The 25,789-nt window shown below is 40.4% G+C and overlaps 1 protein-coding gene across 7 annotated transcripts; it reads left to right on the top strand.

Annotated features, from left to right (window-relative positions):
* Positions 1 to 6,551: 6,551 nt before the first annotated feature.
* On the top strand, positions 6,552 to 25,104 carry MACIR (macrophage immunometabolism regulator). Of its 7 annotated transcripts, none has more exons than XM_078447638.2 (3): positions 6,585 to 6,989; positions 14,731 to 14,820; positions 22,587 to 25,104. In XM_078447638.2, exon 3 carries the CDS (start codon positions 22,610 to 22,612, stop codon positions 23,231 to 23,233), a length of 624 nt encoding a protein of 207 aa, XP_078303764.1. In that variant the 5' UTR covers positions 6,585 to 6,989; positions 14,731 to 14,820; positions 22,587 to 22,609; the 3' UTR covers positions 23,234 to 25,104. The 7 variants fall into 7 exon arrangements, with proteins under 7 accessions (XP_078303770.1, XP_078303764.1, XP_078303768.1 ...); XM_078447642.2 differs by lacking the exon at positions 6,585 to 6,989 and adding an exon at positions 7,121 to 7,286; XM_078447640.2 differs by lacking the exon at positions 6,585 to 6,989 and adding an exon at positions 7,121 to 7,291.
* The last annotated feature ends 685 nt before the right edge of the window (positions 25,105 to 25,789 follow it).

Genomic DNA, 25,789 nt, shown 5'->3' with positions numbered 1-25,789 from the left:
AAAATCAGTTTCCAAAGGAGTAGACTGATTCTCTCTGCTTTATTCTTCTTAAGATTTTTTTTTTAAGCTGTTCTAGGGACTGTGCCTTTCCATATAGATTATAGAATAAACTCATCTCTGTCTACAAAAAACCTTATTGGGACTTTGGTAGGGACTTCATTAAACCAGCAGATCAATTTAAAGAGATCTGACATCTTTACTAGGTTGAATCTTCCAATCCATGAACACAGTATGTCTCTCTGTTTATTTAGATCTTTGATTTCTTTTATCAACATTTTATAGTTTTCAACATATAAGTCCTATACCTATACCTAGATATTTCTTTTTTGAGTGATTGTTATTGATACTGTATTTTAAATTTTGGTTTCCATATACTCATTACAGGTACACAGAAATACTGTAGACTTTTGTATGTATATCTTGTATATTGAGGCCTTGTTGAACTCTTCAAATGGTTCTAGGAACTTGTTTGTTTATTTGTTTTTGTTTGTAGATTTCTAGGGATTTTCCATAGAAAATTAGGTCATCTGAAAATAGAAGTAGTTTTCTTTCTTCTATTCCAATCTTTTCTTGCCTTATTGTACTGGCTAGAAATTCCAGCACAATTTGAAGATGAGTAGTGAGAACAATTTTGTATTTTCCCAAGTGCTTAGGGGAAAGCATTTCATCTTCCACTATTAATATCATATTAACTGTAGCTTTTTTTTATAGATGCTCATTATCAAATTGAGAAGGTTCCTCTTCATTCCCATTTTCTATGAGCTTTTTTAAAAATCATGAATAGCTGTTGAATTTTGTCAAATGCCTTTTCTTTATTAATTGATGAGATCATATGAGTTTTCTACTTTAATATATTACTATGATGGATAACATTGATTGATTTTTAAGTATCAAGCCAGCCTTTCATCCCTGATATAAACTCCCTCAGTCATAGTGTATACTTCTTTTTATATATCACTGATTTTTATTTGCTAATATTTTGTTGAGTTTTTTTACAACTATATTCATGAGGGATATTTGTCTGCAGATTTCTTTTTTTAGTAGTGTCTTTTTCTGGTTTTGGTATCAGAGTACTATTAGCTTCATAAAATGAATTGGGAAGTGTTCATTCCTCATCCTTTTTCTGAAAGGGACCACAGAGTTGGTACTAATTCTTTTTTTTTTTTATATATTTATTTTCATGTTTATTTATTTATTTTTGGGAGAGAGAGAGAGAGAGAGACAAAGTACAAGTGGGGGAGGGGCAGAGAGAGAGGGAGACACAGAATCCAAAGCAGGCTCCAGGCTCTGAGCTGTCAGCACAGAACCTGACACGGGACTGGAACTCACAAAATATGAAATTGTGACCTGACCCAAAGTTGGACGCTTAACTGTTTACCCGCTTAACCAACTGAGCCACCCAGGCACCCCTGGTACTAATCCTTTAAATGTATGATAGAGGTTTTAGGAGTTCTCTCAACCCAGATATTGCTTTTTGGAAGCTGTAAAGTTATGAATTAAATTTCTTTAATAGTTACATGGTTGTTCTTATTATCTACTTCATATTGGGTATATTTGGGTAGTTTATATTTTTCAAGGAATTGGTCCATTTCATTTAAGTTGTCCAATGTATGAGTGTAGAGTTGTTCCTAGTATTTTCTAACTGCCCTTTTAATGTCTTCAGGGCCTACAGTGACATCCTCTGTTTTATTCCTGATTTTGATCATTTGGATTTTCTTTTTTTTAGTTTTGCTAGAAACTGAGTTTTACTGATACTTTCAAAGAACCAGCTTTCCATTTCATTCATTTTCTCCATTGTTTTCTGTTTCAATTCCATTGATTTCTGTTCTGATTTTTGCTTTGGGTTTATTTTGCTCTTTTTGTTTGCTTGTTTGTTTTTAGATTCTTAAAATAAGAGATTATTGATCTGAGATTTTCCTCTCTTCTAATGTACTCTTTTTAGTGCTACAAATTTCCTTCTCAGGACTGCTTTACCTATGTCCCACATGTTCTGAAATGTTGTATTTTCATTTTCACTCTGTTAAATAAATGTATTTTTAAAATTTCCCTTGAGATTTCCTCTTTGATTAATGGATTATGTAGAAATTTGTTGTTTTGTTCCAAGTGTTGGGCATTTTCTGGTTTTCTTTGTGGTATTGATTTCTAGTTTGATTTCCTTATAGTTGGAGGAAATGCTCTGTATGATTTGTTGTTTTAGATTTGTTCAGATTTGATTTATGAACCAGGATAGTCCTTCTTGGTGTATGTTCCATGGGCATTTGAAAAGACTATACAAGTGCCCCTGTATGGCTCAGTCAGTTGAGCGTCTGGCTCTTGATTTCGGCTCAAGTCATGATCTTGCTATTCATGAGATTGAGCCCCACATTGGGCTCTTGTGTTAACAGCGTGGAGCCTGCTTGGGGTTCTCTCTTTCTCTCTCTCTCTGTCCCTCCCCTGCTCATGCTCTCTATCTCAAAATAAATAAAATAAACATTAAAAAAAAAGTTGTACATTCTTCTGTTCTTGGGTGGAGTGTTCCATAGATGTCAGTTACAGCCTGTTGAGTGATGTTGTTATTGATCCTTGCTGATTTATTGTCTAGTTGTTCTATCAGTTCTTAATAGAGGGGTGTTGAGGTCTTCAACTGTAAGTGTATGTTTGCCTATTTCTCTTTTCAGTTCACCAGCTTTTGTTTTACGTAATTTGCAGCTCTCCTATTTGGTGTATTGCACAGTAGTCTCTGGGTATATTGACCATTTAATCATCTTATAATGCCCTTTCTATCAATTTTCTTTGATCTGAGGTCTACTTTATCTAATATTAATGATGCTACTCTTGTTTTCAACAATATTTGCATGATGTATCTTTTTTTTTCATTCTTAAACTTTCAACCTGCCTATATCATATGTTTGATAAAGGACCCTAAATATAAATGACTGATAATGTGTGAGGCTTAGTAGGACAGTCCTAGACCTTAGAAATATTCTTTGGCTCCAAGTGTGTGCTAGAATAGGAGAGGGCTAAAGGGAGGATTCAAGTGTATAGGACAGGGCCATCCCATCTATGGACATGTTGTGCACTGCAGCCTGCTGCCATAGGTGATAGTTCTGGGAAGGGACAATAGAAACCTCTGTGGATAATTGCATATAAACCAAAGGACTTCTTCCCACTGCCTGTCATCACTACCTACCCATGGCCTGGAATGGAACTCTTGGAACTTTGACCCTACCCAAGGGAGTGGGGAAAAAACTGGGAGAAAGACTGAAGCCTTGAAAGTGAAATAAAAAGATGTGCTGATCTGGGGCCTGTTTGCCCTTAGATGCACACCCCATGTCCTTCCCCTGTTTGCCTCCATGTTGCAGAAGGGCTAAGCCCTGAAGGGTGTTTTCCTGGTTCTCATGATGGCGGGAGTCTACATTTGGCTAAATGTCAGGCACTGGCAGGAGATCAGAGGGCAGGAGGAGAGGAGAACCTATTTACATTTCCCCCTTTTCCCTGCCATAAAGGACTACTTGGCAGTAGCTGTTTCTCCTCTACGGCCATAGCTCCCAGGTTGGCCATAGCTCCCAGGTTGGCCATACCTCCGGGTCCCTGGGTTCCAGTAACCCTCTCTACTCCCCTTAGTTCTCCAGCAAGGGTCTATGCTCACTTCACCAACCCCTGTTTAGCTTCTGAGTTCTTCCATTGCCTGTGTTATCCTTTCCTTGTGTTTAGTTGTCTGTTTGGAAAAACTTGAAGTGGTCTCTATTTTCCTAGTTAGCCCCCGATGCAAACAAAAGGGTTTAGAGGAAATGTGCAACGTGGTATTTCTTACACACTTGGCTTTGTAGTTTCTCTTTTCTTTTTTTTTTTTTTTTTATATTTTTTAATATTTATTTATTTTTGAGAGAAAGAATGTGAGCAGGGGAGGGGCAGAGAGAGAGGGAGACACAGAATCTGAAGCAGGCTTCAGGCTCCAAGCTGTCAGCACAGAGCCCTACCTGGGGCTCAAACTAACAAACCATGAAGTCATGACCTGAGCCAAAGTCCAGCGCTTAACAGACTGAACTACCCAGGCGCCCCTGTAGTTTCTGTTTTATATCCACTATGTTATTATCAAATTTACCTATCCTGTTCTCGTAAGCTGGCTGTTTGCTATTTACTATTTACATCATAAATACTATTTACATCAATGTATAATCCTTCCCAGACAACCGTCATTTTAAAGTGATTTTTCTGGGGAGGCTGGCTTGAGGCAAAGATGGCCTTTCAGATCACAAGGTCTATTCTACCTTTGTCCCTATTGTTTATAAGCACAGCATTTTTCTTTGTAGATTGAATAGATCATCTTCACAGAATATGGGAAAGCTCTGGCAAGAGCTTCCACATTCCCCACCTCCCTTGAGCTCCAGCCCCTACAAGCCACAACACATCTGAATTAAGGCAGTCCCAGTCAGAGTCTTTAGGTGGCACAGACATGTCATTGAGGGGCCACACATAAAGCTATTATCAGTCATTAACCGCCTCACAAATTGGTTTATTAGGCAGGTGTTCTATGTGACAATCCTAGACTGAAGTTTTGATTGGATGAGGAGTTAAGGCAAGGATGCAAGCACCACCCAAGGAGCAAGGCAATTTGGAGACAATGCTCTCCTAAGAGGGTTAGCCTGGAGCCTAATAAACTCAAGGGCAAGGGCACCTGGGTGGCTCAGTCATTTGAGCATCTGACTCTTGATTTCAGCTCGGGTCATGATCTTGCAATTCATGGGATGGAGCCCTGCACTGGGCTCTGCACTGTCATGACAGCAAGGAGCCTGCTTGGGATTCTCTCTCTCTGCCCCTCCCCTGCATGCCCCTTGAGCACAGGTGCTCGCTCTCACTCTGTCTCTGTCTCTCTAAATGAATAAACTTAAAAACAAAAAAACAAAAAACTTAAGGACAAATCAGCACTTTGTTGCTTTTGGTCAAAAAAACATCGTTAAACGTTCAGAGCAAAGAGCAAGTACAAGGCATTCTTCTGAAAAGGTTTTAAGATTTCAGACAGGACAGAATGAAAGGAAGTTTCCTAATATAATATACACATTGTTTTGGAAGTGGTTTTATGAGAATGATCATCAGAACAATTCACTGCTATGTCACAGATTATAATCTGCAATAACTTTCAGTGTGTTCTCCTGAAGTACTGATGCAAAAAAAAAAAAAAAAAATCCATTCGTTTATTTGATACTTAGTATGTTGTGCCAGGTTCTATATTTGAGAAGTTATGTACACATCTACGTTTGAAATAAAGTAATTTATGCTTTTTGGGGCACCTGGGTGTCTCAGTCGGTTAAGCGACCGACTTCAGCTCAGGTCATGATATCGCGGCTAATGGGTTCGAGCCCCACTTTGGGCTCTGTGCTGACAGCCCAGAGCCTGGAGCCTGCTTCAGATACTGTGTCTCCCTCTCTCTCTGCTCCTCCCCCACTCACGCTCTCTCTTTCTGTCTCTCAAAAGTAAATAAACATTTTAAAAAAATTTTAAGGGGCACCTGGGTGTCTCAGTCGGTTAAGCGACCGACTTCAGCTCAGGTCACCATCTCACAGTTCGTGAGTTCAAGCCCCGCGTCAGGCTCTGTGCTGACAGTCTGGAGCCTGTTTCAGATTCTGTGTCTCCCTCTCTCTCTGCCCCTCCCCTGCTCATGCTCTATCTCTCTCTGTCTCAAAAATAAATAAAAACATTAAAAAAAATTAAACATTAAAAAAAATTTTAATTAATTTGTGTTTTCTAAAATTGTTCTTTAGAGAATATTCTTCAAAGTCGTCTTCTCCCTCTAACTTCCCATACTTACTTTAGGACACAGAGAGGTAGTATAAAATGTCTTCTAGCGGAGAAGCCGATGGGCATCGCTCTTTTGAAACAGGGGTGTTCAGGTTTATTTGTTTTTATGTTATCAGAAGCATATACAGATTTGGGAACAAGTTTGAATCAAGATTTGTTTAAATTTCTATTACGTTTATGCCTTTTGTGTTCACATAAAGTATTTTGTTAAAAAAAAGAAAGAACAGTAACAACTCTCTTGGATTGAGACTGGAACATAAATTAGCAACATCTACAAACAATTTCGTGTTTCCAGTGCCTGGGTTCAGACTCAGCTCAGGCACTAAGTACAAGTGTGACCTCGAGGAAGTTAAACTTTCCAAACCTTTAGGATGTGGATAATCGGTCACTCCCTCACAAATTTGTCGAGAGGTATAAATTTGGAAATTCACGTGAAAAGTCTTGGCATATATTCTTATCACTGAGTTTGTGAACCTGTTTGGCGGAGAAGATGCATATGAATTGAGAACAGAAAATCTTGATCAAAGAAAAGAATTTCTTACAAGAATGGAAAAGATCAAGCCTGAGGCTTCAAAAATAGCTAATACAATCGGAATGTGAATTTGAATTCACCTCACTCCATTCCCTAGATATTTAGCAGTTTTCTAAGATTTGAAGGGCCAAATTTGTAATTTCATGGGCTTTCAGTCTGCTCAGGGCTGAGTCCTTTAAGCAGAGACTCACGAATGACAAACATCACCACACCACCTGAGGAAACGTACGTGCAGCCTAGGCCAGCGAGTCGGAGCTCTTCAGTTGGGCTGCAGGTTTGGACTGGGAGGAGGTGTTACGACTCCTCCTCCCCTTCCCAGTCCGCAACTCCCCCGCCCCCGCCAACTACTTCGGGCCTCTTAGCGCCTTTCTCCGGCCGGCCCGCCCTTCCTCCGGGTGTCAGAGCAGGGCGCAGGAGGCGGGCCCAGCGCAGACGGGCTGCGCCTCCGCAGCCGGAGGGAGGAGGGCGGGAAGGCGGGCGGCGGCGGCGGCGGAGGAGGAGGCGGGGACTACGCCGGGCGGTAGCTGGCTCCGAGCGCGGTGGGAGAGGAGAGGGTACCCGGCTGGCTCGGCTGGCGGCCTCTGCCCGGCTCTCGGCGCCGCAGCCCTGCGCCTCTCCCGCCCTTCTCTCCGGCTCTGCGGCCCAGGCGCGGCGGAGGTGGCAGAGCCCTGGGCCACCGGTAGGTTGCACGGGGACGGCGGTTCCGCCTGCAACCTTTTGTGCTGCAGAAAAGGTGGTGGTGATGGGTGGGTGGGTTGGGGGGTGCTCCAGTCACCGAGCTCCGGTGCCAGCCCAGTCGCGGCACCGCCCCTTCCTCCCTGCCTCGTGTCGGGGCCGGGCGCGCGGTGCCCGCGGTGCCCGCGCGGTGCCGGGGAACCCCAGGCAGGCGGGTCGGCCTCGGGGTGGACGACGAGGCGACCCCAGGGGCCCCGAGCCTCGGCGGGCTGGTCCCTGAGCGCCCGAGCTGGAGGCTGGGGTCTGGTGAACTGGGTGGGGCCCCTACGGGGTGCGGGGAGCCCGCGGCTGCTTGGCACAGGGGTGGGGCTGGAGACGCCGTGAGTGTGCAGCGCGTGTGAGTGTGCGGGGGCGTGCGCCCCCGTGTGCGCGCGGCGTGCGCTCGCCGGGGAGGTGCGGGGACGCGGCGATCCGGAGCGCCTCTCCCGCGGTGCGGCGGTGCGGAAGTCCAGGCGCGTTGGCGCGCACGCTGGTTCCTCCGCCGGCGTGCCCGCACCGCGGGGCAGACGGCCTCGGGGCCCCATTGAGAAGTAGCTCTTTCCCTGGCCTGCTGCGCCTCTGGCGGCGCGCCACGGCCGCGCGCCTGGTGCGACTGCCCCGGCCAGATAGCGCCCACGGGCGAGCCCTGAAGGTCTTATCTCGCCGGCCCTCCTCGCCCCCACTGCAATCCTGGGGGTGAGGTCGCCCGAGAGCCCGCAGCCCGCGCCCGCTGCGCGTCTGCGGGTACAGCGGGGGCGGACAGGCCGGCAGTGCCGGGAGGGGCGCGCTTGTAGATTGGGGCGGGTTGCTGGCCAGAAGCGAAAGCGGCAGATTTGTTGTTGGCCATTGCCGCCCTCTCCCCACCTGTCGCGGGTGGACTTTTGTAGGGCGGGTGATAAGCGGGGGAAAGGGGTTTCCAGGCGGGCGGCAGTCAGACGCTGAGCAGGCGGCCCCATTGTGAAGCTGCCAAACTCTCTCTAGTGGTGGAATCTGCAAATCTGCCAGCAAGGAGATGGGAACATGAAGGGAATGACGGCCCCGTCCTTTTCCCCTTGCAAGTGTTCCACGTCCTTAGGGTTTTCCTGCTTCTCCACCCACTTCGGTTTGCATCCGGGTGGGTTACTGATGAGTGTCGAGCCAAGATGCTGACAGTGTCTGTGCATGGTGGTTGTACATAGGTAAAACTGGGGCTGGGAACTTTTTAATCATTTGAGGAAGAATGGAGGCAGTAGCATTTAATCGCATGCTTGCTACTCCTAGCCCAAAGAGCAATTCTTGCAAAACATTTCTGACGTTACTAGACTTCATTTTACATTGTTTTTCTCAGATGAGCCACTCTACAATTTAGAGTTGTTAGTTGCTTTGTATGTTTTTTTTAACCCTGTAGAAGTTACACTCTCAGGGAGATATAAATGATCTCTTCTCAGTTTATTTTCCCAGTGATTTCAAAATAAAGTGTTGGTTATTATTGCAGAAGCTTTTGGTGCTTTATTAATTAAAGGCCATGCTTTGTGCTTACAGTTATGTTTAATGAATGTTTCACAGATTTCAGTGTTTTTATCATGTAACTGTGTATGCATTATAAACTTAATAAAATGTCCAGGATGAAATACAAGGCTTAATGAGCCCCTAGACCTCTTCATTTGATAAGAATGGTGTATAGAAAATGCTTCTGTCAGCATTTTAGTTAATTGCAAATGAGACTGTTTAATAGTGACTATTCCAAGATATAAGATACATAGGATATTCATTGACCTTGCATAATGGTCAGTAAATTTGTTTACCTTCTCTGTGTAACTTTGTATGCTTCGGGAAGCTATTGTACACTCTTAAAAGTATGTAGTGTGGTAGAAGTGATAAAACTTTATATACAGTGTTTAAATTTTCTTTGCTGTTGCCAGTTTATATCCTCTGGGGGAAGAATCACCTCTTTCCTCCAGAGAGAACTCTTGATTTCATCACAGGCCTATCAGAAGAAGTTTCTGGTTTTAAGCTTTCATGTGGAAGGTTAGCCATTTCCACCGTGTGCACCTGTCCCATTTCGGTTATGTTTCCTAGGAGGCAAATTTCTTGTAAAGACTGCATGTAGACCTCCAGTTCCAGTTACCATCAGTCATATTTGTAGTGAAACTCCCATTTTTTTTTTTTTCTAAAAGTAGAAGGTGACTTCACATAATGGTAAGACAACATTGGTAATCTAGCTTTAATTTCTACTAGCAGAAACAGAGGGGAAAATGAATGCTGCACTTTGAGGGGGTTGCTATTGAAAGAACTGATACTAGCAAGAGAAACACATTTTTGTCTACTGAACCAATTATGGGTTGTCTTACCACCCTGGTGAGATTAGTGATTTGTTTGTAAGGTCAAGGATGGTTTCAGAACAGTCACACTCAACAGCTCTTAAAATTTTTGATGTTAGTTTTTATGAGTTACGAATGGAAAAGTAAGATTAAAGTAATCTTTAAGAGGATCATGTAGGGTAGGCACAGCTAAGCATTTTGTTTTCATTGTGTGTGTTGTGCTTTAGCAGCTAACCTGTTTTATTTCTGCTCAGTGTTTTGTGACTTGAGAGATGTTTTGGTCTGTGTCTTTTTTGTTTTTAGAGTAATATTTGAGACTGGTGGTTGCAAAATATTTTCATTAATCTGCGACTTTTAAAAATAGCTGTTTTTTTTTTTTTTTTTTTTTTTTTTCCAGGTGCTTTTTTAAAATTACTGATCGGTCCTCAAAGAGCTACTCTGAGAAATACTGCCTGTTTCCTTTTTTTTTTTTCTTTGTGTTTTTGAATCTAGAATTAGAATCCATAACCTCTACTCTACCAGTTTCCTTTGCCCAAAATTTATCTTTTCATAACATAATCTTTAATGATTAGTGGGATTCATTTACCAGAATTTTGCAAGGGCTATTTCCTGGCCTTCATATTTATAACCATATGGTTTGGAAGTGATAGATGTTAATTTTTTTTCTTACTGCTATTTTGTTAGTGGATCTGTGCTGAAGTCTGATACTTAGGGCTTTTTTTGAGTGTAGAGATTTTGTGTGTGGGTTTGAACATTTCCATGTGGGAGCTTTCTGCAGTTGGGGAAAAAAAACACTCCCTTCTCTGGGTTCCCAGGACCATTCAGGTTTCCTGTTCTGTGTATTAGATGTATATTATTTCCATGTCTGTCTGTCTTTCCTTCCCAGCTTCACTTTTTCTATTTGCCCCAGTGCCTGTACAATGCTGGGATATAATGAGACTCCAGAAATACTGTTGAATGACAGAATGAGTAAATGAATAATTGAAAGGCTCAATGGATACACCCAAAGAAATACTCCTCAGATCTGTATGGGAAGCCACTGTGCAAGCAGAAGGGGCTTTCTTTCCCTTTTCCCCCCTGTTTTAATTCATTGCCTTTTCATTGTTAAATATTACTTTTGAGTAGAATAACAATGTAATTGCCAAACTGGGACACTTTTGAGAGATAAAGGGCGTGCTATAAATAATTATGCCAGAGAACGGGCTCTGACAGAGACATGGCCACCCTACTTTTGAAGGACATTCTTCTTTATTTACCTGTTTTGCTATCTATCACCTTGCCTGTGAAATTTGACACACTTCCTAGTTAATGTTTGCAAACTTTAAAAAACATTTTTTTTTAATGTTTTTAGTTATTTTTGAGACAGAGAGAGACAGAACATGAGTATGGGAGGGTCAGAAAGAGGGGAGACATAGAATCTGAACAGGCTCCAGGCTCTGCGGTGTCGGCACAGAGCCTGACACGGGGATCGAACTCATGGAGTGTGAGATCATGACCTGAGCTGAGGTTGGACGCTTAACTGACTGAGCCATCCAGGCGCCCCAGTTTGCAAACTTTTCTATCTGCAGAAGATTCATTTGCAGTCATGTGTTGAGTGTCTTTTGCTTACTCACTCATGGCCTCCCTATCCAGAGGCCTGTGGGAAGTCCTTGGCCATGCTCAGTTTTCCCTATTTACAGTGCTTACAGGATAATGTCACAGGGTTTTCTGTTTGTTTCAGTTGTTTATAGCTGGAAGCATTATGTACTCTAGCCTCTGGTCTGTTTACTTCAGTCTGTCTTTCTACACAGCATTTAGTACATCTTGTAAGAATTTCACGTGAATTCTTTTCCTTCTTGCTGACTGTTTTTGAGAGGAGATGCATTGGTATGTCGCCAAGCCTTCATGTTCAAAACATTGGCCAGAATCAGTTGCAAGTGTTAAGAGATTTATAGATTTTAAAAGTATTCTAAAAATGTTATTTCAATCTAAAACTTTATTCTAGATTTGAAAGCAGAGGAACCTTAAAGTGATTATCTCCGCCAGCCCTGGAGCTGAAGTGGAAATTTAGGAAATGGCTGGTAATTTCATAGTAAACAAAGTGTATTAACTCATCTTCCCTATTATGACAGTGTCCGTGGGCTTTGGAGTCGGACTGGTAGGCATTGAGATTCTTGCTTGGACTCTCAAATAGTATTATTTGATTGAATACTTTAAAATGGGGGTAGTATTTTCCTCAGGGAGTAGCTATAAATCGCTTATAGCTTTTGGCGTAAAGAAGGTGTTCAAAAATACTGGTTTCTTTTTTATTAAAAATCCCAATCTGTTGGAAGCTTTTATATTAGACTCCTAATTGTTTGTAGTAGATGAGGGTAAGCCCTTACTATAGTTTTTTGTTTTGTTGTTTGTTTTTGTAAATAGTTTCCTTTATAGGCAATCTCTTTAAAGAAGTTATATTCTTATACTCGTGTCTGGTCTCATTCTTTTAATTCTTCCCCTTTTTCATCATCTTTATCCTCCTCCTCCTTTTAGCCCCTGTGCACAGATAGCAGGTGGTACACGCCCGACAGAAAGCAAAGTCAGAAATGAGTAAAACTGAGACCAGGAAAGGAGCTGCCGTACCTTGGTGTTGACCGGGTGGCTCCCTTGGACTCTGTGTTTGTATTCTATTTTTGGTTTGGCAGTGCCCTATTAGGGATAATCAGTTACTACACTTTGTTTACTATGAAATTACCACCATTTCCTAGACTTCCACATCAGCTCCGGGGCATGAGTGGGATAATTACTTTAAGGCTCCTCTGTTTTCCAATCCAGAATGAAGTTTTAGGTTGATTTTTCTTTTGCTGTTGAAAAAATGTTGGACAATACATTTCTTCAGTGCATTTACAAGTTTGAAAGGAAGCATGTATCACCAAGTACATGGTGCAAATTATATGAAAGTTTGATTGAGATTTTACACTGTTTTTGAAAACGATTTTTGATTTAGACTTAAACCAGATCCAGACTTTTCCCATGTTCCTCCTGCTGGGTTTTCAATCTAAAATTGCCAGAAGTCTAAATGAAGTTTATCTCACTTTGTGATAGATGTAGTCCTGAAATATTCAGCGGAAATGTCGATCTGTATTTGATGCCCAACCACTGGTTGATACGTGTTTTTCCTGCCTTACGATTTATGATTTTAAAGTATCTTACCCGCTCCTGGAAGAAAGGGCCCGTGACTTAGAATGACTTCGTGGAAGACTGCACTATGTGCTGTGACATGCTAACACTTTCCAGTTGGAAATAACACTAGAACTAGTAGCTAAAACTACCTCCCGCTAATCATTTCACAAGTGAGGCAGTAAAGCTTTAAAATAAAGTGCCTCCCCACACATTGGAAATAGAATTCCATTTACAGAAATTAATTTACATTTTTCAGGAACATGGTTATTGTGTAAAAAGCTGTACATCCGGGCTTATGGCTGAACAGAGGCCACATGTATATAAAGCAACGTCAGTGGGCTTTGGAGCCAGACGAGATGGGGTTCAGGTTCAGACAGCGTCACCTGATGGAATACTTACACTGGGGAGGATACGTCCTCGTGGAGTAGAAGTTAAGATGCAGTGAAAACAAATGGTGTAGGGCTTTTGGCGTCCAGAGGTGCTCAAAAACCTTAGTTTCTTCTTTAATTTCCCTTCCCCATTAAAAATCGATTTACTTGAATTAAGAAGTCAGGTTGCCGGGGCGCCTGGGCAGCTGAGTGGGTTAAGCCTCCGACTTCGGCTCGGGTCACGATCTCACAGTTGGTGGGTTCGAGCCCCCATTCGGGCCCTGTGCTGACAGCTCGGAGCCTGCAGCCTGCTTGGAATTCTGTGTCTCCCTCTGTCTCTGCCCCTCCCCTGTTCACGCTCTGTCTCTGTCTCAAAAATAAAGAAACATCTACAAAAGAAAAGAAGTCAAGTTGAGCTTTCTAACAGTAGTATTGGGGAAATTTGGAGGGGTGAGTGTATGAAATAAAGAATGTATTGTCGGGCAACAGCTTCGTGACATCACAGTTCACTTCATGTAAAAACCAGAGGCTTCATTGGTGGAGGAGAAGCTAGTGTTCATCATCGAGGTGTCTTGGCTCCCCAGTCTGAACAGGGTTTGTGCCACAGGCGGTGGCAGGGAGCGTGTCTGTTTCTTAAGTGGACCCACGTTCCGAAGGCTGATAAACGTGTGAGCTGCTCGGAATGACCGTTCTTGGTGCACAAACTCCTTCCAGTTTCTCAAGCTGCCGAGGCAAATCCCTTTAATTCGGGAATTATCCCTTTCCTTTGGCTAAAACTCTTCAGTACTGGCAAGAGGACAGTAATAAAGTGACAAAGTCCTTGCCTTTTCCCTTGCTGTTTGCAGTTGGGCATGTTTCATGGTAGCCACTGTGTCGGGCCCTGTGCACCTGTGGGGGTGAAGTGGCTCCACAAGGCTCGTTTGGGGCTCCCTCGTCCCAAGTTAAACACAGCAACAGAAATGCAGCAACCCAAGAAATCTTGCCAGGTGGAAAGGACTTTGGGAAATTTTCTTGGCCTTAAGAAGTTAAGCCAATTAACTAGGAAGGTAGGAGATACAGATAGATTCTCTTACACATTACCTTCCCAGGTAGGGGGAAGACACAAAGGAGATGCTAGAAACCTTAAGTACTGTGGTAACTCCAAAGAAGTGTTTTTCAAGTTGTTGCTGGGAGGGAAGGAAGGAAGGAAGGAAGGAAGGAAGGAAGGAAGGAAGGAAGGAAGGGCATTGTTTTCCAAGACCTTTCCGTTTATTTGCTTCAGAGCAGCAGTCTTATGAAGGATTTTTAATTGTTGCTATTTTGTGGCTAAAATGAGTAGACACCAAAAATTAATTGCATGACAATAACATCACACATCCATAAAGGACTTTTTAGAATGTGTTCACCTGCCTCCTCTCATTAGATCCATACAACAACTGTATGAGGAGGAAGGGTGGTACTGTCCTCATATTAAATAATTGCTCTTGATGCAAGGTCAAGAGGCAGCGTTGTTAACAAGGCCAGGACTAGGACCTGTTCTTTTGACCTCAGCCTCAGGGTTACTATTTCCATAGGATACTCTGAATCTCTTGAACACACGAATTGGTGGTGGAATCGACTTTGAACCCCCCAAATTTTTGTGTCTCTGTCTTTAGTCCAGTTAGCTGCTCTTAGTCTCAAGGTAGAATTTCAGCAGCAGAATACAGAGGAACAAACACGATAAAGTGTTTGAAGTTAAAATTTAGCTGAACTCAAATTGCTTTAATGAAATGAATTAATATTGTGTCCTCTCTAACCTGTACCTGGTGTTAGTACCTCCTGCTAGTTTCATCCTCTTTTGCAGTTAGAATTCTTATAATTGCTTTTTAAGTTGTGTTACTTGTTATATTAAAGGTTTATTTTTATATTCCATGTTTAGTATCTGGAGTAGAGCAGAAAAAATAGTATGCCTGTGTTCCCTTGGGACTCATTGGACATTGTACAGTGACATCTTCTGGGATTTAGTCTGGTGAGTTATATTTTGCTTTTTCTGTTTGTTAACCAGTTGTGTGAACATAGTATCGTAATGTAATTTAAGGACCACATAAACAATCAACATGAAATGTCAGTATATCATTGCAAATATGTACACTACAATTACGAATTTTTTCATGATGAGAACTGAAATTACTGTTGCAGAATGAGACTGTTACTATCTTGAAGTGTTTGCTTCATTGATTGAGTAGGTTTTTTTTTTTTTTTTTATTCCCTATAAGATACAGGACGTTTTATGGAATAAGATTTCAAAATAGAGTAGTTAAGAGGTAGTTGCTCTAATTTCAGGGAGATTTTAGTAAAACATGAATCCCTAGGGATTGGCACAATAATTTGCAAAAAGTTCTAGTTGTATATTGTCCCACATAAAGAATGGCAAACAGGTGACTGAATGGAGCATCATTTTCACTTGGTCATGTAGCAGTTCACTGCAAGTATGACATTCCTTTTATTACTCCATGAATTTAAACTTGTTCAAATTATGCAGTGCTGTTGTCTTCTTTTAGTTCTTTTTCAGTGTGTCATCTGTGTATCTGTGCTAACACAGGTGTCCATGTGACTCCATCTCTTTGAAGGTGAAAAACATTTAATAATGATCATTATAGCTTTTAGCATTTTAAAAAGTGTGTTAGTGTGAGTTCATGCTTTGGTATGTCCTTCTGCTTGGGCAATGTTTTTGTAGGTCCTTCCTTTGAATTAGAGTCATCATAATCCTTGGGGGGTGGGGGGAATCCTTGGGGAAAAAAAATCTAGTTTCCTAATGAGTGATTTCCAAATTAGCAGTCAGCAGCAGAATGACTCAAAAGAATGATGGGGGAAAACCAACACTTTGGTGTCAGTAGGTAGATATAGCTTATTAGATTTATGAAAATGCATTTTAAAACATTGACAAAATGGAAACATTACTACATTTTCAGTTTTGAGAAAGAAAGCAAGAAGTACAAAATACTTTTAGAGGATACTGAGTAAGAAGTACTGTGGCTGGGTTATTAACTCATCTGATTTAAATAAAGCACAAAACTACTTGCAGTGAGAAGAAGCTACAGGAATGTGTGTGTCTGTCTGTCTCTATCTTTCTCTCCAGATCCATGTCTGTAGACAAATGCATGTATACATAATTATAGATATATTTATAAATGATAGGACAGTCTAGCATAGCTGCAGAAGGTGAAATGAACCAACTCAAGAGGCAGTAAGTTACTTGTAATTGAAGGTGTTCAAACACACACTGTAACAGCCATTAAGATTCCTTCTGATTCTGAGATTAGATAATGTGAAGAATTCTAAAAGTAGGACAGTCAAAAACTTGGAAATATGTGATAGACTTCTTTTATTTTTAAAGTCTGAATTATTGATATATAAATTATATATAGTGAAATTCACCCTTTTGTATAGTTTGATGAGTTTTGACAAATGTAGCCAGTTGTAGAAAGACCACTACAGTCAATATGTAGAATATTTTAATCACCCCCCGTTGTAGCATTTTGTAGTCATTGATTTTTTTCCAGAATGTCCTATAAATAGGATCACACAGTATGTAGCATTTTCTGTCTGCAACTTTCACTTGTGTAATGCTAGTCTACACCTTTTTGTTGCTGAGTGGTATTCCACTGTATGGACAGACCATGGTTTCTTTTTCCATTTCCCTGTTGATGGACATTTGGATTGTTTCCAGTTTTTGGTGATTAAGAATGAAACTGTTAAAAACATTCGCATTCAGGTCTTTGTGTGAACATATATTTTCATTTTTCTTAGTAGGTAAATGCCTACAAGTTGGGTAGGTGGGTTTTTTAATAAGTACTTATTTAACTGTACAAGTAATTGCCAGACTGTTGTCCAAAGAGCTGTATCTGACAGAGGCTGCTAAGAAACTAAAGAAACTGTACCAAAGTATGTGCAGATGAAGGGGCCTGGTTCTCATTCAGCACTGATTTATTTTTATTTTATATCCGGTTTTAACAAGGTTGGTTAGCAGATCATTATTAAGCCCACAATGGATTAGAAACAGTAAGTTAAAGGTCTTAGGGATAGGTTGTTAGCAATTCAAAGCATACAAAAATGATATCCACTAATATGACAATAATCACTGATTGAAAGCTAACAAACAAACAAAAAAGGCAGTGAAATTCTCCTACTCAGTAAGTTCTCTGACAAGTTCCTGAACATGTCTGCATAGTAGAATCTCCTGGAGATCTTTTGTAAACTTCAGACCCTAGGCTGTACCCCCGATGAATTAAATCACAGATCTGGGGTAGAGCACAGACATCAGTATTTTTTGAAGCTCCTTGGATGATGTTAGCATGTGTACAGGTTTGGGAACCATGTGCTGCAGGCCCAGCATGATGAAGTTGATGGAGACAGGAAACCAGGAAATGTCTGCCTGACTCTGGGCAGGCCCCTGCCTTCATGGCTTCAGAAGTTCAGCATCCATGCAATCCAAGATCATTCTGGCATTAAAACTAGGTGGTTCTAGATATTACTAGATTGACAGTAGTCATGCTTAGGAGACTCCCCATTTTCCAAGAGCCGGCTTTATTCCAAATGGTTCATTTCTTGAAAAGGATTTGGTTCACATGGTGACATTTTTGTTCTGTATATTTAGACAGTTATATCTGTTTTCTTTTAAATGGAATTGCTGTGTGTTACTAAAAGCGGTTCAAACATATGGAACAATTTTTTGATTACTGGTGGTGACTTTTTTCGATAGGCCTGATTAAAAAAAAAAAAAAAAAAATTCCCAGAATGCAGTATTTCTCGAAAAGAATTCTTTGTGTGGCAATTGTGAAACTTCTCAGCTATTTTCAGAGCTGGTCTAAGGAGCTAAGGTGTTTAGGTTATATTTTTTTAAGGCCCCTTGTGCCACATGCTTAGGAAGTTAGACTTCCTAGGGAGTGTTCAAAGCTGAACACATTCTAGACAGGTCACAGTCTTTTGAACGTGCTCATCTTGCTGTACTGGGTTCCCCACATGTGTGTTGTGGTTTGTACCTGTTGGCATTAGTTGCAACCAAAATTCATAATTGCAGGCTGTACCTAGTGTTTTTAAAATATGCACTGTATGCACTGTGTACATTTTTCTAGCAAAACGTGTTACCTTGTCTAGTGTTGTCTAATTTTGAATCCTCATCTATTTCAAAGAAATAAATGGCATCCGTGAACACTGTCAGTCTTGCATGTTTTATTAAGTATATGTTAGTCCCCTTGTGATAGATTAGATTGTGAGGCAATTTGATATGGAATTAAAGAAAATTTTTTTAATTATATAAAATTTTTAAAACATATATGAATTATGTTTGTTCTTGGAACGTACTTAAGAAACTCACTTTTAAAAGTACTATTCAGCTACAAGTTGACTTTTCTATTCTCATTGTACTGTGTTGTTCTAGACTCTTCTATCAACAGAAATTTTGCTGCTTTTGTTATTATTAACAATACTTACCCTGTTTTCTGTTTCCAGTTTTTATTTTTGCTTTAAGCTATATATGAAAGGCATTAATGGAATCAATAAGGATATTGTTGGTCTCTGATTTCTAGTGTTCAGCAATGCAGAAGTTAGCATTGTGCCTGATTTCCTGCCTCATGTTTATTCTTATTGATGCAGTGGGAGAGGGTGCCTGTTGCACACACCCGCAGTGTTTACAAGAGTTCTTGTAATCTTTTACCTTGGCAGTATGCGTTTATGATGCACAGTTTATTTTAGGATATGAAGCAAAATGCGTAGTCATGAGCAGTTTATGAAGAATAACAAACCTATAAGCAAATTTTTCATGGGAAAATATGAAGAATGTTCTGCCAAACAAAGGCCATCTCCAATTGTAGTCATGGTAGCCATGTTTCCTGATGAGTGCTTTTAGTGAGAAATTTTGCAATGTGAAATATTGGACATCCATCTTTAGCGTCACTGGTGTATTACTATTATTATTATTTTTTTTTTCTGTAGGATTGCAGAATTAGAAAGTACCTAGACTTCTTCAGAACACACTAGATGTGATCTATACTACTTCTACCCACTTAAGAGATAGCCTGTGGAAGCTGATTTGCTAACTGTTCCCAGGATCTTGCTCCAGTGTGCAAATGCAGTCAGGAAATTCTAAGGAATTTAATAGCATAAAAACTTTGCTTTCAGTCACATTGAAGAATGGAAGGCATGCTGCTTAGTCAGCATTCCACCTAGCTAAAAACAAAATATTTGCCAACCAGCATTCTCTTTTCTGAAACCCCGCCGCCACCTAGCTTCCTTAGTGCTGCATAGTAGATACTCTTTAGAAAGGCCATATATTAATTAAAAAGGATCCTTTAAAACAACAACAACAACAACAACAACAACAACAAAAACTAAGTGGTCTGCAAGAGTTCAGGTTGTTGCAGCATTGACATTCATTCCTATGTGAATATTAAGGTCTGAAGATGTTCTCATGAATTTGGCAGCACACTGCAGAAACCAGTGAAGCCACCTAAAAGAGCTGTTAGTTTTGAGACTCTCTTACTGTTTGGAGCAGAAATACTGATGCTTTTGTAGCAAAAATGTGCACAGTTCTCCAGAATTTACAGTTGTGCATCAAGAGAGATTGAGTAGGTTGCAGCTTTATGTGTATTTCAAACAGCGTTTTTATGTTCCAGCACAGTGAGACTATAATTCAGAAATCTGACGTAGAGTATTGACCTTAGTTACTAGGCTAAATATTTGTTAGAGTGTATAAGAAATGCTTATTTCTTTGACTTTCTGGTTCGTTGGTGTTTTCTAACAAGGGAGCCGGGTTGTTTACCTTAGCAAAATCACAGTAGGTTTCTTACACCAGGGCTGCTTGGCTGAAATTTCCAGAGCTCTTTAACCACATCTGTTCCTTTTGTTTGACAATCTGGGTGAAATCATTGTCTATCAGGTAGATGCCTGCAGATCCTGTTAGGCAGTTTTGCCCAGGCCAGGTGATATTTTTGTGTGATGTTATGGCTGCTGGAAACTTATGCAGTGGTGGTTACGTACCTCATGTTTCATGTTCCATCAGATTTTGACCTTTATACATCACTTTACTCACTGTCTTAAGTTTTCTCATTTTCTAGGTGCTTATTTTCTAGATAATAGATAATTTCTGCCTTTTACTCTCAGACCTTTGTATCCTGCCACCCTTTATCCTCATCCTCTAGAGAGTCTCACAGCTCCTGATGGTCTGTCTTGATGCAGCAGAATTGGCTTAGTATAGGCACACACTTCCAAGTGATTCTGTTGATCACGGAAGCCTGTGCCTGCTCTTCTTTGTGGTGATTTTGTGTGTTACCTTGTTTAGCAATTTTTATCCTTCAGAGGCGAAAAAGACTTTCAGCCTAGCTCCGTTTGAATTATTACCCAAATCAGAATGGGTGGAGTGTGAATTCATGGATTTGGGGAAGTTTATAATGTACCAAATGAGAATGCAGGAACGTGGCTGGTGGAGATCTGTGGACTGTCGTGGGGTACCAGATTTGGAAGAGACCTAAACCATTGTGTCACTTAATGTGGACTAACTGCTGGAGTGTCATCTCCTGGGTCATTCTTGAGTGAGGTACCCATCTGGGTGTGTGTTCTCTTTCCTCTGTAGCCTGGGTTATTTTAGCCTCACTGACCCTCCTCGTCTTTCAGAATGGAGTATCAGAGAAACACTGCGTGCCTATAGCTGCCTGTCAGGTTAGGTAGGTTGGAGGCCTTGAATCTGTCTTCTTGTGCTTCTTCTGGGCTGTAGAATTAGCGAGAAAGAAAGTATTAAATTAGTTTGTCATTTGGCTTAGGGTCAACATTTTTTTATTCAGCATAAGGTTTGATGAGGCTTGGGTTCTCTCAAGTTGATTAGGTAAGAAATCTTAAGTTTTTGTATGCATGTCAAAGTAGCTGATAGTCGCCTACTATTCCTGTCCTGTTTTTTTAAAAAAATTTTTTTTTTTAACATTTATTCATTTTTGAGACAGAGAGAGACAGAGCATGAACGGGGGAAGGTCAGAGAGAGAGGGAGACACAGAATCCGAAACAGGCTCCAGGCTCTGAGCTGTCCGCACAGAACCCGACGCGGGGCTCGAACTCACAGACCGCGAGATCATGACCTGAGCCGAAGTCGGACATCCAACCGACTGAGCCACCCAGGCGCCCCCCTGTCCTGTTAACAGAGCTATAAATTACACGGTCAAATATAAATTTATTTTTACATTAATAATATAGAATAAAGTCAATCACTTTAAATCCGGAGGGTCTGAAGGGCTACAGTATCTTGATTAAATTAAATTTGGGAATGCATAGTCTAAGATTTAGAATAGGAAGTAAGTAGAGTTCTGTGGATCCCTTTGGCGTTTGCTGTATCTCAGGAATCCTTATTAGTGTTAGTTTTCAGTTGTGCTATAGATGTGGGCTGTAGTGATGACAGGATAGTATCTGGGAACTTCTTCATAGTCTTGGTTTATTTTCTAATGAAGGAGAGTATAGTGTGTAAATGAGGGAATAAGGTTCTTTTTTTTTTTTTTTCTTTCTTCTAAAGCTTTAGAATTGCTTGGATTTTAAATGAATACCCAAAGTTTGGGAAGAGCTTCAATTAGGGAAAGGTTGTTTTACAACGAGATTTTATAAGAATTATTTAATAAATTTATTTTTCAATAAATTTTTCATCTTAAAGTTGACATCTTAATAGTTGACTCTTAGACATCGTTTTGATTAGCCATCTGAGATTCTTAAAACTGTGTTTTCTACTTCTAATTGATGATCAAGTAGAAATAAAGTTTCTCTGAAATGACACGGCCACTCGGTTTTCCTTAGTATTTTATTTTCCAAAGTTTGATTTATCTGCGGCTTTCTAGAAACGTGGCCATTATTTGTGGTACTTGGTGTCAGTAGGGTTTTCCAAACTATGTAATGTGATAATCGTGGTGAATAATATCAGCATTCATTGAGAATTGTTCTGCCATTTTTTACACTATTCAAAAGTACAGTGTTTTAGGTATTGCAAAATAAAATAACTCTCAGAGCAATAGCTGATTAAACAAAGTACATCTGATATTTTATATAAATTCACTGTTAAAAATGACCTGATGTATTGGATTGGGGTTTATTTTTAAACTACAAAATGGTTTGCTCTAAACAATTCATTGGGTGTATGGGAGGAACAACATTTACAACATTTGGGGAACTTTCCCTGAAGGCTCCCCATACCTTAAAAAGAAAAATTGGGTCTGATTGGAACCTTTGCAGAAAGGTTTTTATCTTTCATAAAAGTCCCTTAAACACAATTGAAAAACAAAATTGTGGGCGTGAGGAGCTGAGTGCTTGTTTTCAGTTACATGATGGAAAATGTAAAGATTTAAATTTTCAGGTTGGGAACGTTTAGTGGATTCTTGCTAAATAAGCTGTGTGTATTTTTATTTGCTTAATGTTGAGATCTGTATTTGATTTGCTTAATAGCACATCGAGAAATAAACTTCGTGTGATTTGTGTGGAGTGCCTCATTTAGAGAAGTATTGTTTTCTGTTTGCTTCTTGTCTGAACCTTTTAGTAGTACTCCAGACTTTAATTTAACCTGCCTTTGAGTTCTTGAAGGCAGAGAAGTAGTAGTCATTTTATGCCTGCTCTGGAATGCTTTATAGACACAGATAAAAATCTGGCGGTTGTTCACTGGCTTTTCTTCAGGCCAGTGTTATTTCATGCTCCCTGAGCCTTCCAAAATTATCAGCGTGGCCCAGGATTCTGTGTCTTACACCTTTACAGTCTGAGTCTGTTTGCTTTCAGGGGTGTGCAGACTGGTGCCTAAGATGGAAGTAGATGTTAATGGAGAGTCCAGAAGTACCCTGGCCACCCTGCCCTTGCCTGTGGCGGAGGCGAGCTCCCCAGGAAAGGCAGAAGCAGAGAAGCCGCGCTGTTCCAGCACGCCGTGCTCGCCGATGCGCCGGACTGTGTCAGGCTACCAGATCCTGCACATGGACTCTAACTATCTGGTGGGCTTCACAACTGGTGAGGAACTCCTGAAGTTAGCCCAGAAGTGCACAGGAGGTGAAGAGAGTAAGGGAGAAGCTGTGCCTTCCATGCGCTCCAAGCAGCTGGATGCAGGACTTGCACGTTCCTCTCGTTTGTATAAAACCAGAAGTAGGTACTACCAGCCATACGAGATTCCGGCGGTCAATGGCAGGAGGCGAAGGCGGATGCCCAGCTCGGGAGACAAGTGCACTAAATCTTTACCTTATGAACCTTACAAGGCCCTCCATGGGCCCCTGCCTCTTTGTCTTCTTAAAGGTAAGAGGGCTCACTCCAAATCTCTGGACTACCTCAATCTAGACAAAATGAACATCAAGGAGCCAGCCGACACCGAAGTGCTCCAGTACCAGCTTCAACACCTAACCCTCAGAGGGGACCGTGTGTTTGCTAGGAATAACACATGAATGACTTACAGAGAGTGCAGACCAGTCTAGGCCAGCCTGCGCTTGGTGGGAAAAGACCAGTCTAGGCCAGCCTGCGCTTGGCGGGAAACCCACTGTTGTACTCTGTACAGGACTCTTCATGTTACAGATGGTTATATCAGCTCAGCGTTCCTGGAACAGAAAAATTGTTTGGATCAGATTTCAAATGCAGGGATGAAATCACAGGTACTTTGGGGGAAATCATTCTAGAGCACGCAACTGCAAAGAACACAGAATGTTGGCCGTTAGTCTGTATAGCTTTTTAGCTAGGAAAAAAGGCTTCGGGTACAGTAATACCATCTTTATGATTCTGACACTCAAATTGGGAATGTTACATGCTTGGTTGTTGCTGATTTGGTATGATTCATTAGAAATTGATATCCTTAAGTACTCAAGTACTTCTTTAATCTCTGTATTTTACTATAAAATGTATGTAATGATTTGTTTTACGAAATTTAGAACTTGAACATTGCTGAATTGGACCACTTTTTATTTTTAAATATTGAGTTTAAAGATTTTATAACTGGTTTTGCACTGAAAAAATTAACATTTCAGATTGACAAGAGAATAATCTTTCTTCACTTGCCTCAATAATACTATTGAGCAATGAATTTTTTTATTTCCGCATGGAAAGTTATTGATCTCTATGGCTGTAAAATATTTCTTTATAGCATTATTAAAGTGTGTCTTAATACAATTAAATTTGGGATACAAAGTATTTATTTTACAATGGGTGGGGGGAAGCTTTTCCAGAAAGTTTCCAATATGAAGTTTTCATAAGTTAAAAAAGTTTCCTTAGTGCTTACTTTCTAAGTTAAAATTCATCTGGAACTTTAAAATGGAAAGGATTCTTTTAATTGTGGATGATAGGCATAATACTGTTTGCATCTGAATGTTCTGTAAGTGAATGAAACTTTAATAGAAGGACTCATGATTTCTACTATCGAATGCTTAAACTAAGTATGAAGTGATACCATTCAGCATGGCATCGGGTCATTCCAGTTTTAGTTCTGTGCAGCTCAAAGCGCTCATTGAAATTTCAGTTTCTAGGATTAGTGTGGGAGCCTAAAGGGCTTCTACAGTTTTAATGGGTTAATCCTGGATTACTTAACAATTTATGTCAATTGCACTGGTTTAATTTGTTGCTAAAGAAATAATGCCCTGGCTTTAGTAACAAATACAGCTCAACTATTCTTGAATATATTTTGAGGAAAATGTATGTAACTTAACCTTTTGTAAAAGTTTCTATTTTTTTTTTTTTCTTTTTTGACTCTTGAAGGTGCAATTTATTACCGAATTGGCATTTCTGGCAGCATAGAACTGCTTATTTGAAATTTTATTTTGGGGACTGTTTCTTAGGTGTTAGCCATCTTGCTTATAAAATAAGAACACCTTTTATTAATGAGTGGGTCATTCCTGGTGCAGATAATGACTTTTATTTAGCCAGAATGAATGGCTAACTCTATGTAGAGCAGAGTAAGTATTAGAAAACCCTAGGAACTCTTTAAATCAACATTTATTATACTTTCACTGAGGCAAATCGTGTGAAAGAGCCTTGGGGAAGTTGACCCATGTCTTAAGACTGTGTTGGTCAGATTTCTTGGTGGGCTGGAAATTTTCAGCTGTTGTATATTTTAAAGTAAATTGCACCTTTGTAACATATTGTATTGACGAATGATCACTAAGATTAACTATATCTATACAGTCATTAGTTTGACAAGAAATAGAATCCTGTCAGATGCCAAAGAGTTGGGATTTTTACGTTTAATGATTAAACACCGTTATTTATTGATGATTTACCCTGTGGAACTGTATTATTTCTAACTATGAAATAAAAGGGTGATGTAAACACACATTGTTGTGTGGTGCTTTAAACAAGGTCCATCATCAGCAGGCTAGTTACTGTTCAAGAATTCCACCTAAGGACTTGTTTTTAGGCCTCATTTTTGTAAAAAAAAAAAAAATTACTTTTGTAGCTCATTTGTATTTCAGGGTAAAGGATATATTCATGGCAATGGTATGCATTCAGTCCATGAGGAAACACAACTGGGTGCCTGTGACATCTGTCCCTGCTCGTGCACCTAAGTAATTTCTTGAGCTAAATAGAAATATGTAGCTCTTTTGTTTTGGTTTTAAAGACTAGTGAACCTCTGTGGCAAAAATGAAGGGGTAGGAAGTTTGAGATAGGACATATTTGCAATGATCTGGTTAGTAAAGAGAAATAATTTTCAGCTTGGTTGTAAGTTTTGAAAGTCTAGGTCTGTAGTTTACAGAGTGTGTTTGGAGAGCTCCTTTTGGTGTTGTTTTCTGTGCTCTCCATGATCTTGTGCTCCTAATGTAGGTAGTATCCCATCAAGAAAAAAGGGTAGGCTGGATCACTTTGAGCTGCAGGAAAAAAAAAATCCCATTTTCTATAGACTTTTCACATGGTTTCTAATTTTGAACTCTTTATTCCTCCCCCCCATTTTTATTGAATTTAGTATTTTATACTAAACAGGGCTCCATTGGCCATAACACAACCTGCCTTTAAACAAATTG

The sequence above is a fragment of the Panthera onca genome, chromosome A1, assembly GCF_046562875.1.
Source record: "Panthera onca isolate mPanOnc1 chromosome A1, mPanOnc1 haplotype 2, whole genome shotgun sequence".
NCBI classification, from domain to species: Eukaryota; Metazoa; Chordata; class Mammalia; order Carnivora; family Felidae; genus Panthera; species Panthera onca.
Note: the sequence above shows the minus strand (reverse complement) of the source record. Positions and strands in the feature narration are given on the sequence as shown.